The sequence below is a fragment of the Trachemys scripta genome, chromosome 9 (genome assembly GCF_013100865.1).
Source record: "Trachemys scripta elegans isolate TJP31775 chromosome 9, CAS_Tse_1.0, whole genome shotgun sequence".
In the NCBI taxonomy this organism is placed as follows: Eukaryota; Metazoa; Chordata; order Testudines; family Emydidae; genus Trachemys; species Trachemys scripta.
This window is the reverse complement of record NC_048306.1, coordinates 18,897,070-18,910,375: the sequence shown is the minus strand read 5'-3', so window position 1 is coordinate 18,910,375 and position 13,306 is coordinate 18,897,070. Positions and strand designations below refer to the sequence as shown.

At 41.8% G+C, this 13,306-nt stretch overlaps 1 protein-coding gene across 2 annotated transcripts; it reads right to left on the bottom strand.

Annotated features, from left to right (window-relative positions):
- Positions 1 to 7,534: 7,534 nt before the first annotated feature.
- On the bottom strand, positions 7,535 to 13,104 carry LOC117882744 (UDP-N-acetylglucosamine transferase subunit ALG13 homolog). 2 transcript variants are annotated; one of them, XM_034781486.1, is made up of 4 exons: positions 12,937 to 13,104; positions 12,522 to 12,684; positions 11,090 to 11,228; positions 7,535 to 8,598 (listed from the first exon to the last, which is right to left on the bottom strand). In XM_034781486.1, exons 1-4 carry the CDS (start codon positions 13,015 to 13,017, stop codon positions 8,487 to 8,489), a joined length of 495 nt encoding a protein of 164 aa, XP_034637377.1. In that variant the 5' UTR covers positions 13,018 to 13,104; the 3' UTR covers positions 7,535 to 8,486. The 2 variants fall into 2 exon arrangements, with proteins under 2 accessions (XP_034637377.1, XP_034637379.1); XM_034781488.1 differs by having other exon boundaries at positions 11,094 to 11,228.
- Positions 13,105 to 13,306: the final 202 nt, after the last annotated feature.

Here is a 13,306-nt window from a genome sequence, read left to right as displayed (position 1 = left end):
GCTCCAGGGACTGTTAGTAGTGTTAAAATGCATGCTGTTTAGCTTACGCGTGAAGTAGTATTGTATTATATGCCTATAATAGAAGATAATGTAGGACTGATTTGCATATGTGGTCTAACTTGTCTTTTGTAATGCATCAAAATGTAATAAAGTTTAAAATACAGAGAAAGACTTTATTTCCTTGGAATTCCACTATTAGTTGCTCTGGTTTGTCTTTCGTAGGTTATATTGCCCTTTCTGTGCCGCCCCCCCCTTCAGATTTGGGTGGTTTCTTGGCAGGTGCAAAGGCTCTTCTACTCCTTTTCAAAAACAGGTGCCTAATACACAGAGCTAGTGACAATTAACCAATGAGGCATCAGAGAGGAGAACGTGAAAATTTATCTGTTTTACTAGACTCCTTTAGATGTAGAGTAAGTTAGTAATAAGCATTTGTCTTTCTTGTTTATATTTGTAGGCCCCAGTCCTGCAAATCCTTGAACTCAGTGGGACTGTTCCCATGTAAAATTACTCATATGCAGGTTCAGGGTCCATGTGTGTATCTCAGTTTTTTTTTCTTAAAATTGATTGTTCTTTGACTGAAATTAATAAAATACTGACAAGAGATACTGTCTAGTTCTTCATCCCACCCCAGGAAGAGAAGGGATTTCTTGTTAGGCTGAGTTCATATTGATTATTTAGAGGTTTTTTTTCTGATGTGCCTGTATATGACTATAAATAGCATGTGGCAAACTAGGGGTTAAATCCTTCAGTCTCTACTCAGCCAAAACTGTTAAGTAGTTTCATAGGGATTCTGTGAACTAGGTATTGCAAGAGTTGGGCCTAAAGTAGTAACCAAACAGTGTTTCCTGTTCCAATTTAGGAAGTGAAAATCTCGTTGAAGAAAATTTTGGGGATTAGAAAAATTCACTGTTGTGCTATTGGACACCAGATAAACTGGTTACAGTACAGTATTTGAATACAAATTGTTTGATTATGAAGACAGCTGTCATTTGTGTTTATCAGGTGTTAATAAGGGATGTAACGACATCAAACAACTACATGCAGAACTTTAAAAAAAAAAACTTATTTTAGGCAAAACAGTATTTAAAGGAGTGACATTTAATACCAATTGCACAATTACTTCATTATTTAGTAGTAGAAACAAAATAGTCTATGTGGCTATTGTCAAGGCTTACAACTCTTACTTAAAAAACGGGGCAGGTTTAATTGTATCTACTTGACATTTACAGGACAAAATAATGGCAGAGTAGTATCGTGTAATTGATGGGTGGTATTGCCAATCCCTCTCCCCTGCCTTTGGGGAAAACCCCTCTAAAAGCCCTCTTGCTGGCATTTTTGTCATTCTTACTCTCTTTTTCCATGCTCCTGTAAGTGCCTATGGTGAGAGTGCTGAAGACTTCTATTTATTTGCAGAACAAATACTGCAGGGGCAATGGAAGTGCAAGTCTTACACCACACTAACAATGCACTTTCACCAGGTGGAAGAACATTAGTGTGCATGCCTATTCTATCCTTGGTCTCCATGTTGATACTACCAATTTGACTGGGGATTTTTAATATGTTCTCTGAGGGCCCCTCTTCCTGTTGTGGACTAAAAACTCCTTTGCAATAGGTATATTGCAAAGCCTGTCTGAGAAGACATCTGAGGAGGAGTGAGATTCATTTGAAGAGAAAGGGTAGAGTAGGAACTTTAATAATTTTGCTGACTGATGGCTGCTATGGGCTGATTTTGCCAGCTGCTCCACAGAGGCATAGGAGGCTAGACCACTGGGAGCAACTTGCAGGATGGAACTTTGATTTGGTCATTTTCTTTGTAATTATTTTTGGATTGTGCTTTTAATTGTTGTTAAGATCACTTACAGCCTGGATGGACATGCTTTTATTCTGCTGGTTTTGTTTTTCTTTAAAGTAAATAACCCTCTTTGAAACTTTTGTTTACTATTGATTTGGGCTGGATTTGAACTGGCAAACTAAATGCACTTCCAGATCCCACAAGCCATGATTCCCCCCAAATGTAGAGGCCTCTGATGGTTTAGTAGAAAACACTACAAAAAGATTACCAGAATCCTACAGTGAGAAAGCAAACCAGTCCTTTTACTTAAAAAATGAAAAACATTAATATTAGTACTGTAAAAACTTATCAAAGACTGTTCCTTTAACTAAAAATGATGAAAATGCCATGACCTGGACATAAAAATACTAGTGCTCAGAAATGACTAGAGTGTCTGATCAATAGAAGAGAAATGGCGACTTGTACAGAGATTCATATAATAGGAAATCAGAAGGTTACAAGTCTTTAGATGATCCAGGATGAAATATGAACAGTGTCCCAGCAGTTAAAGACCTGAACAATTTTTGGGGAGTAGGTACTAAAAACATTGTAAAGCACATAACTTCATTTTTTATAAAGTGTTAATGAATCATCTCATCATTTTCCGTCTCCATCCCAACCTAAAGCTCAGGTCAGAGCAAGGAGGAGAATATATGATACAGTATATTAGAATGATATACAAACAGTATTTTTCTTTTTTGTGACATTTGAACAATTAAGTAATAAGTAGAGATGATCGGAGTTTTCCAACTAAATATTTTTCACTGGAAAATGCTTATTTGTCAAAACTGAAACTCTGGGAAAGGGTTGGCTTTGACAAATTTCCCAAACTGAATTTTTTATTTTAAAAAATGGTTTCAAATTGTCAAAATGTTCTGTTTCAACATTTTCTAAACAAAAAGTTTCATTTTTGGTTTGAAACAACTTTTTGTTTTGAAAATTTCTGTTAATTTATAATTTCCAAAAAGAAAGGTTAAAAAGGTTGAAATAAAAATAAAAAGTTTTGGAATTATCAAAAGGAAACATTTCATTTTACCTAATCCCTCCCCCCCCCCCCAAACAATTCAGGTTCAGTTCATAAAAATATGAGATTTATAATTTGTCACAATTTGTGGCAGGATAAATTTCAAAATCTTTAAAACTTTCATGGGATGGGAAAACCATTTCCCACCTAGCTCTAGTAATAAGATAGCGTACTTCACCTGTCCACCCCTACTGGCTGGCCACAGTGACTGTACAGTCTGTTAATTTCTAACCCAGGTTTTCACTGCAGTTAAAGCCTCAAATTAGCCTAACTCAAATCAGAGCAGCCACATTGTAAAATAACATTCAGATTGTAGTGATTGAATTGCCAGCTGAGTTGTGTTCACTTGAGCTCCATTGACTGGACAGCCAAAACAAGTTAAAAGAACTACCATGCTTGAATTAATAGTTTTTGTGTGTGGATCTGAGGGCAACACTCAAGTTATAACTCAGGTTAACTCTGCAGTGAAGCCAAGTCCTTAGACTAGAGGCAGCCTGCCTTAGTACAAGTGATAGCTTCTTTTAGTGCTGGGTTTGATCACATCTAACAATGTTGGTGTCTGTGAATATGAGACCAAGAGTTTAACAAAACTTGTTTAGCCCTGGTTAAAATTATTTTAAAATATAGCTTATTATAAATTGAACTTTTTTTTTAAACAAAGTCCTGTTTTCTCTCCATAGACATTAAATAACCAATTACACTTCTTGAAATAGCAGTGATTTTTCCTGGTGTGCTTGGACTAAAATTTCCATCCTCAGTTGTTGTGCACTGTGCGGTATACTAGTTGGTTACCACACTCCTACCTTAGAGGATGCTGCATTTCATTGGTGCTTTGTGTATATGTGTGCATATGTATACATTATGCTGAGACTCTCAAAACAATCTTTTATTTATTTGATATAGGTGTACTTTCTGTTCCCAGTTTGGTGGAATTATTGGCACTTTTACATTTCAACCTGCATGAACTCTGACACGGACTTGCAGCTGTATAAATAAATCAAACCTGGAGTCTAGAAAACATTTAGGCTATGTCTGGAGTAGAAAAACAGGAGTTTAAGGGTATGTCTGCACTATGAAATTAGGCCGATTTTATAGAAGTCGATCTTTAGAAAGTGATTTTATACAGTCGATCGTGTATGTCCCCACTAAGCACATTAAGTCGGCGGAGTGCATCCTCAATACCATGGCTAGCATCGACTCACGGAGCGGTGCACTGTGGGTAGCTATCCAACAGTCCCCGCAGTCTCTGCTGCCCACTGGAATTCTGGGTTAAGCTCCCAATGCCTTATGGGGCAAAAACATTGTCGCGGGTGGTTTTGGGTACATGTCGTCAAGTCTTCCCTCCCTCCCTCCCTCCCTCCGTGAAAGCAATGGCAGACAATCATTTTGTGCCTTTTTTCCTGGGTTACCCGTGCAGATGCCATAGCAGGGCAAGCATGGAGCCCACTCAGCTCACCGCTGCTGTTGTGAGCATAGTAAACACCTTGCGCATTATCCTGCAGTATGTGCAGAACCTGGCTAGGAGCCGCCAGCACGAGGACAATTGTGAGGACACGGACACAGACGTTCCTGAAAGCACAGGATGTGGCAATTGGGACATCATGGCGGCAGTGGGGCAGGTTGATACAGTGGAACGCCGATTCTGGGCCCGGCAAACAAGCACAGACTGGTGGGACCGCATAGTATTGCGGGTATGGGATGATTCCCAGTGGCTGTGAAACTTTCACATGCATAAGACCACTTTCCTGGAACTTTGTGAGTTGCTTTCCCCGACCCTGACGCGCAGGAATACCAAGATAAGAGCTGCCCTGACAGTTGAGAAGCGAGTGGCAATAGCCCTCTGGAAGCTTGCAACGCCTGACTGCTACCAGTTAGTCGGGAATCAATTTGGAGTGGGTAAATCTACTGTGGGGGCTGCTATGATCCAAGTAGCCAAGGCAATCACTAACTTTCTGCTAGCAAGAGTAGTGACTCTGGGAAATGTGCAGGCCATAGTGGATGGCTGCTGCAATGGGGTTCCCTAACTGTGGTGGGGCAATAGACGGAATGCATATCCATATCTTGGCACTGGACCATCTTGCCAACCAGTACATAAACTGCAAGGGGTATTTCTCAATGGTGCTGCAAGCACTGGCAGATCACAAGGGACGTTTCACTGACATTAACGTGGGATGGCCGGGAAAGGTGCATGACGCTCGTATCTTTAAGAACTCCATGCTGTTCGAACAGCTGCAAGAAAGGACTTACTTCCCAGGCCAGAAAATTACTGTTGGGGATGTTGAAATGCCATCCAAAATCTGAGAGGATGAGGTGTGGAGCATGCTTTTAGAAGTCTTAAAAGAGCAACACTCTGATGCGGAAACTACAGAACCAAACCACCAAAAAAGAAAATCAACCTTCTGCTAGTGGCATCTGCCTCAGATGATTAAAATGAACATGTGTCAGTCTGCACTGCTTTGGATCGTTATCAAGCAGAACCCATCATCAGCATGGAAGCATGTATTCTGGAATGGTGGTTGAAGCATGAAGGGACATATGAATCTTTATCGTATCTGGCACGTAAATCTCTTGCAACACCTGCTACAACAGTGCCATGCAAATACCTGTTCTCACTTTCAGGTGACATTGTAAACAAGAAGCAGGCAGCATTATCTCCTGCAAATTGTAACCAACCTTATTTTGTCTGAGTGATTGGCTGACCAAGAAGTAGGACGGAGTGGACTTGTAGGCTCTAAAGTTTTACATTGTTTTATTTTTGAATGCAGTTTTTTTGGTACATAATTCTACATTTGTAAGTTCAACTTTCATGATAAAGAGATTGCACTACAGTACTTATATAAGGTGAACTGAAAAATACAAATATTTGCACTGTAAAAAAAATGGTCATAAACTAAAGTGAGCACTGCACACTTTGTATTCTGTATTGTAATTTAAATTAATGTATTTGAAAATGTAGTAAACATCCAAAAATATTTAAAATAAATGGTATTTTATTAATGCGATTAATCACAATTAATTTTTTTAATTGCTTGACAGCCCTAATACAAACCTTACTTCACTGTACATTTTTGTGAATAAATACATCAGATTCCTTGCCTTGCTTTTTTGATGCTATGACATGTAAAAAAAAACATTTGTTGACATAAAGATGTCAGCAGAAGGTACATAATTGAAATTAAGAATTCTGAAATCTGTTGCACAGTGTGTGTTCATACTTTTGTTAGGAAATTATTAAGTTGAGCCAATTTTCCTCTTTTCAGCTCTTTAATACTCCAAACAAAAGCTTCTGTTCTGCTCTGTCCCTTTCACATATTTGTTGCATGTCCAAAATCACACAGCTAAATTTGGGGGAAAATATCAAAACAAATTATAAACGTTTAGGAGGAGGGACTGTCTTTTTATTAAGTATGTATGCTGCCTAGCTCAATAGGCATTAATGAAATAAAATTAATTTGTTTCAATCGTTTGTGTTCACATATACTGTGACATTTGGAACCGCATCACTGTCAGCTTTCACATACAAACACATTTAAAGAGCATTTAGAGGAAGAGCACATTAATTTAGGCTTAGGTTGGCTTGTATCCTACTTACAGTGATCAGAACCACACTAAAACATGTTTGTTGATATGGGTATAACTAGCAAGGTGTCAGTCAGTGTGGACAGGGATTCTTTTTCTCCTGAAAATTGTGCTAGTGAATTTTGTCAAAGACTAACTTTTTAGCAGCGTACCACTGCGTGTGACTGTTAGTATAAAACAAAACCCAACCACACTGCAGTGATCTGGGAGAAGTGGTTAGAACTTTGATAAAAACTATGTATCAACATAAGTGTAACTAGTACAGTTCTGTTCCAAGTGTGGACCAGGCTATATTATAAAAGAAGCTGCTGTGGTGGAGGGCCTGGTTTCACATTAATTCCCAATATGGTTAAAACACTATTTGGCCTTGTAGATGGGATCAGATGATGCTGTTAGTACCTGACAGAGACTGGGGCTTTATCAAACTGTAGAATGGATTTAGTAATAATTTTATTCACTTCACTACAACCAAAAGCTTGTTCTAAAAACAGCTTCTTTGGTTAGTTTTAGGACTGCATCTTCCTCCCCAGTTTTGTTCACTTCAGTAGGCTCCAAAACTGATCTACAAAGATCTTAATTATGTCATCTGATTTAAGCATTCAAGGTCAGCATCTGTATTAGAGTATTCATGTAAATCAGCCAAGGACATAAGTCTCACCAAGTTCAGCTGAAAAGTCCTCCAAGATAAGAGTGTGATTTCCTTGATGTCAGCTGCAAAACCAACTTTTCAGTTACAACTGACAAAGTTGTTACCTCCAGCCTGGTACTATGCAACATAAACACCATCCAAAACACCAAGATCTTTTGTGGACTTTCTCACATTTGCTGTGCCACCATCAGTTTGCATGAAGATTTTATGCACCATGATCTTTCTATAATGGAGCTTTAAATTGTGAATGACCCCTTCAGTTGTAGTCTGGTGTAGAGAAATTGTACAGGGCAGCAGAAAGTTCAGTTTCACATTTGTAAATTCCGGTATAGGATGGGCTGAACAATTGAGAATCACTGCAATTTTCCCTTTGTTTTCCCCTCATCTCTTGGTCAATGTTCATAAGCCATTCAGTGACTCTGATGACAATCATTTATGCGTTCCTGTTTGCTTTATAGATCGTAGACAGGGAGGGGACACCAGGAAAACAACATGGCATTTTCCTTTTTTCAATCACAAGAATTTTCATTTTATCTTTGTCTGTTTGGCTTTCACACACAAGAACAGTGACTCTTTCCTTTGCTATTTTGCTGCTAATTATGACTTTTTAAAGACCAGAATTTCCTCTGGGATTGCTGTAAAGTAAATCAGCAATAAATGTCCTCCAAAGAGAATTTGGCCAAGACTGAAGGTAGGACATCTGTTGTCCAGTGCTTGAGTTCAGATACCAGTATCTCTCTCACCATGGCTCCATTTAAATACAATGTTAGTTCATGCTTTCTGCCAGTAATGCCACCTGTTGACTGGTTCAAAAATTTCAAGTCCCATTTCTGTTGCAATGTTTTATGCTTTCCTGATCAGTAACTCGCCTGTAATTGATGTGTTCTGATGATGTGAATGAACAAACCAGCGCAGAATTGCCTCCTCTACCCCGTTCTTTTTCCCCACCCATTGCCATTTTTGATTGTAGTTTGAACTATTGTGCTACTCGTTTAGGATTTCTCTCTTTCTCTTTAAGATCTTACACACAGTTGAGACTGAAAATTGCAAGGAAACATCTTTTTGTCTGTTAGCTGGATTTGCCATCTGGACCTTGTCTGCAAGAGTCAAGTTGTGGGCCTTTAGTTTCTGGCTCTCCTTGGCTCTTGCTAGATAAGTCCTTTAGATAGAGTTGTCAAACAAAAAATAACCCTATACCTCTACTGTTTTACTTGAAGTATGATGCCAGTAGATTTTAAATTGGCATTAAATGGGAAAATATTTAATGTCAGTTGAAATTGAACAGGCATATTTATGTTCAGTTGATACAAAAAGTGTTGGTTCGAATAAGTGGATTTTCCTATTAAGGAAGTGACATTAGAAGAATTTGATCACATACTAACGTTTTCATTTTTCTGGATTAGTTATTCAAATCCAATCACTCTGTCCAAGAATGCAGCAAACTTTTCTGGCTGTCCAAGAGGAAAGGGTTTCAGTGTTGACAAACTGATTGACTTCAATGACTCCAAAAGGGTGCTATAAAAACAAAGCAAAACCAAAGGCAACATGAACGATTAAATACTTCACATGGGGGTATTTTGTCTTTCACTATTTTTTCTAATCCTGCCTTAAAGCATGCACATGAGTCCCTTTGGCATTAGATTAGGAACAAGAACACACATTAGAGGGAAAAGAGACACCATAGGTGGAAAGAGAATTAGCAAAATGAAAATGATACTATTTCAGCAATACTCCTGGGGGAATTCTGTGCCGTGTGGGGGGAGCAGAATTAATACCCTCCGCAGATTTATTGACTCCCCCGCAGAAAAATGGGGGAGCAAAGAAATCTGTGGGGAACACATGCCCCTTCTGCAGCAGCCCGGTCGCATCCGCTGGGAACAGCCGGCAGCAGATCACCATGGGGGGTTGAGGGGAGGGAAGGGAGGCTGGATATGCATGTGTGTGTCCGTGGAGAGAGAGTAAGGTGGTGCAAATGAGTGAGAGAGACTCACTCTGTCCCTCTCATCGCTATTGCTGCATCCTGGGCTTGGACTGGCATAGGGCAGTGTGAAGCAAGCTCCGTCCCTGAGGCAGAGCAGAAATGTAACAACTAAACAAGCAGGCTGCTAATGTTTCCATTGTCTTTTACTTTGTCAGAGGGATGTAAAGGAGCCTTATTGTAAATGACAGTAACGGACTCCTCAGCTAGGAAGGTCTATGGGCTTTCTCCCTTTTTTTCCTATGCCAGAGAGGCACAATGGGGTTAGATTACAGCTCAGGATCTACTTTACTTATCCATTTAAAATAAATGCAGAACAATGATTAGCAAACTGTATGACTCTCATGTGTGAAAGTCTGAGCAATTTAAAGTGGCAGTCTACTTTACAGAACACCAAAATAAAAGTAATGTAAATGAAAATCCAGGATTATAACTGGCATGCAGGGTCTTGGCTACCAAATAGTTGTGACTGAACTTTCATGTGTTTAGGAAATGCTGAACAGTTATTGTGATTTTTTTCCTGTATGGTAGTTTAAATAAATTACCAAAATAAATGAAACTGGTGTGTTTATATTGCATTATTTTGACAAATAAAATATGCAGAATTTTGGATTTTTTTGTTGCCGAATTCCCCCAGGAGTAACATGACCAATGGTTTTTCCTTTCAATGTGGACCCAGATTCAGAGTGGGTTAGGTGCTGTCCCAGGTCAAAAGCCACCGTACACTCCCTTTTTTGTCTGCCCTTCAGATCCCTTCTCAAAATTCTTCTTCCACTAAACATTTTCACTTGATTATTTATGTCTCATGAAGTAGTTTTAAATTTACCAAAACATAAGAAATTACTATGATAACCCAAAGTTCCCAAACATGAATCATAAAACATACCTGTATCCTAAAGCCTTCCCACTCTCCCTAAAGCCTTCCCACTCTCCCTTCTTAATTTTTCCTGAACGATTTTCACTTATGAAGGACAATAATATTCATTGTGTTCTCTGTGTATATATTAAGTTTAAGATCCTTGAGGGAGGGACTTCATCTTATTTTATTCATTAATAGTACCATGCACTATATAAGTAATAAGATTACTTAAATTTAAGACACTTGTGAATGCATTTCACATTATCCAATCTGTATCCTGTTTTTACCTTCCTAAGATCTCCTGACCACAGACAGCCATATAGAGTCTTGACCAGGTGTTAGAATTAAGTTGACAGCAGGAGTAATCAGTGTGCAAGACAAGAGAGCTTGTGTCAGATCTAAATGGTTATTCAACAACTCTCTTTCTGGGTAGGATAGTGGTTGATCAACCCAAACTTCTGATGTTGTTTTAAGGCTGTATTCAACATGAAGACCTAAATAAGTTCAAATAGAAGCTTCTGAAGAGACAGGACCTTTTATTAAATTTACCTTACAAGGTATGTTACTTAGATCTATTGGCCAGTGCTGCTTTCTACCAACTTCAGAGGTTTGGATTTGTGTTTTTTTTTTTTTTCTGAACAGTTTGAATAACTATAACTCAAACTCCTTCACTTTTGCTCTGTTTAGAGTGTTTGTCATTTAATCGGAATCAGCAGTGCCCTTAAAAATGATAACCCTGGAACCAGATTTTCAACCGTTTGGTGAAAGTAGCACCAAGCGTAACTCTAGTAGTAATCTACCTTGGGAAAAATATGTAGCAGTGGTAGACTAGCTCTGGAGGGAGCTATGCCCAATCTAGTCATTGTCTGTTTGAGGAAGAGTTACTGATTTTTGCCTTTGATGTACAGTTGCAGAGAAGAGATCCCTCCCACCCCCCAATAAATCTATGTGTTGTAAGTGACACTGTAAAATAAAACTGTGAAAACTATGTCTAGCACAATGGGGTCCTGGGCCATGACTAGGGCTCCTATGCACTACCTTAATACTATTAATAATAATACTCGTTCAGTCAGGATGGCTGCTGTCAATTTCTTCTAAGGGAACAAAGTGAGAACAATTGGCTCCACCCTTAGGAGGAGACACAAATGATATGAAAATATGTGCCATACCTACAAGTACAGTAAAAGAGGTGTCCATCTCTGTACAGTTGCCTGGCTAATTCTAGCTGATGATTGTTCATCAGCTTTTCATTTACCACCACCAAGAGTGGTTTTCCTTTTTCCAGTGTCTCCAAACAAGTGCCTGCACCTACAGAAGAAATCAGTAACATGAACAGTATTTGCACATATGCATCCAAGTTTCACCTTACACTCTTGCAGTAAAACACAATTAACCCTGAAGTATTTACTCAGGCCATACTCCCATTATGCTGTATGATTCCACTGTCATTTGGTTTGAATGGGAGTTTTAACTAAAATTTTACAAATTTTTAACTGGGAGACTGTCACGGATCCCTAGAATTGGTGCTCTGCCTCTAGCTTTGGAAAACTCTCTAGGAGGAACACCTTCAGCATGCCAGTCCCCCCAAGGGGTCTCACTCTTCCCGCTCAGGGTGGGCCTTGTGGCCTCACCGCCCCTTAGACACGACCTCTGGGGCTCCAGCACTCCCGTTTCACACTGTGAGCTCTGTTCAGTGAGTCCAACTGAGCTAGAGTCCTGGTGGGGACTTGTCCACTCTTCGGGAATTAATGCACCTCATCAAGCATTTGCAGACATACTCCAACTGCATTGTCAAAACATTAGGGTTTATTAGTCAACTGGAACACAGCATCGGACGTTTTTAGGTCAGCATAGAGAAATGAAGCTTAAACCATGGCACACACCATTCTAGTTAACTCAGAGTCCAGCCAAGCTGTAGTGACCCACAGGGTTCAAGCTCTCTCTCTCTCTCTAACCTCCTTAGTCAGTTCCCAGCTAAGAGATGTCTCCTTTCAGCCATCAATTCTTATCCCCCACCTCACAGCTTTCCCATCCTTTGTCCTTGAGCTGGTATGTTGCTGAGCTACCCTGCAGAGGTGGGGAAATCTCTCTCCTTCTGGGTCATTGGCTGTTAGTTGTCACTATCCCGGTGATTGGATTTGCCACTATCTTCTCAAATTCTCCATTGACATGGGGTCAGCCTCTGCCAGTCCTTTTCCAATGCCCCACTGAAGCTCAGACAGCCAGGTGATATTCATACCGATGCCCGTTAGCCTGCCCTGAGAACAAATAGCCCTTTTCCATCCCTTGGGTAACAATGCAGCATATAGGGGAAACCGAGGCACGCACCGGTGTCATGAAACTATTACAGACAATCCCTACTTCATCACAGTGACAAAGCTAAAAGCTCTAAAACTTGGCAGTGGCCCCTCAGGCTGTGTCAGTTTTCCTGACTCCTGCCCCAGAGCAAACCCAGCAAACCCAGCCCCTCAGCTCACCAGAGTGGCCCTGCTCTGGCCCAAAGCAGGCAGCCTCTCCGCAGCAGAGAGCAGAGCTCGCCTCCCTGACCCCGGGCACCTGCCTCCGCCAGACGCTCAAACGCCCCCCAGGGAGCCGCGTTACCTGCGTGGCTGATCACCAGATCCGCTCTCTCAAGCTCCTCAGCCAGCGACTCCTTGAACCGGAACACCTCCAGTGTAAACGCCGCCGTGCGGAACGGGGCCGGGGCCGCCGCCCCTCTGCCAACCTGCAGCACGAGTCGGCCGTAGCCGAGGCGCCGCAAGACCTACAGCGAGACGGGGGGAGGGGAGGTTACATCGCCCTGGGCTCTGCGCCTCCTGGCCCGGGCACGAGGCGGGCTGGGTTGGGCCGGCCCGGGGGCCAGCACCGCGCCGAGTGAGGGGAACGCCCCGGGGCCCAGCAGACACCCCCCCGCGGGCAGGGAGCAGCCAGGCCGGCTAAGGGCCTGCGGCGCGAGCCGGGAAGCCGGGAGCCGCGGCAGGCCCAGGGTCGCACTAGGCCCCGGCCTCGGCCTCACCTGGAGAGTCTCCGGGGCGGTCACCGCGGCGATCAGCTCCTCGAAGCTGGTCGTCCCCACGGTGACAAAGGCCGATTTCATGGCCGGCTCCAGGCCGGCCGCTTCGCCTGAGCCGGTCCGGGGGCGGCCAAGCGGCGTCTCTCCCGGAAAGCCGGGCTGCGAGCGGCCGCTAGGGGGCGCCCTCGGTTCAGCAAAGCCGGGCCTGACCCGAGCAAGGGGCCTGCAGGCGGCGAGTCCCACACTGGGCAAGCCCCGAGCCAGCTCCCCCAGGGACCAGTGTCACCCCAGTGACTAGGGTGACCAGATGTCCCGATTTTATAGGGACAGTTCCGATTTTTGGGTCTTTTTCTTATATAGGCCCCTATTACCC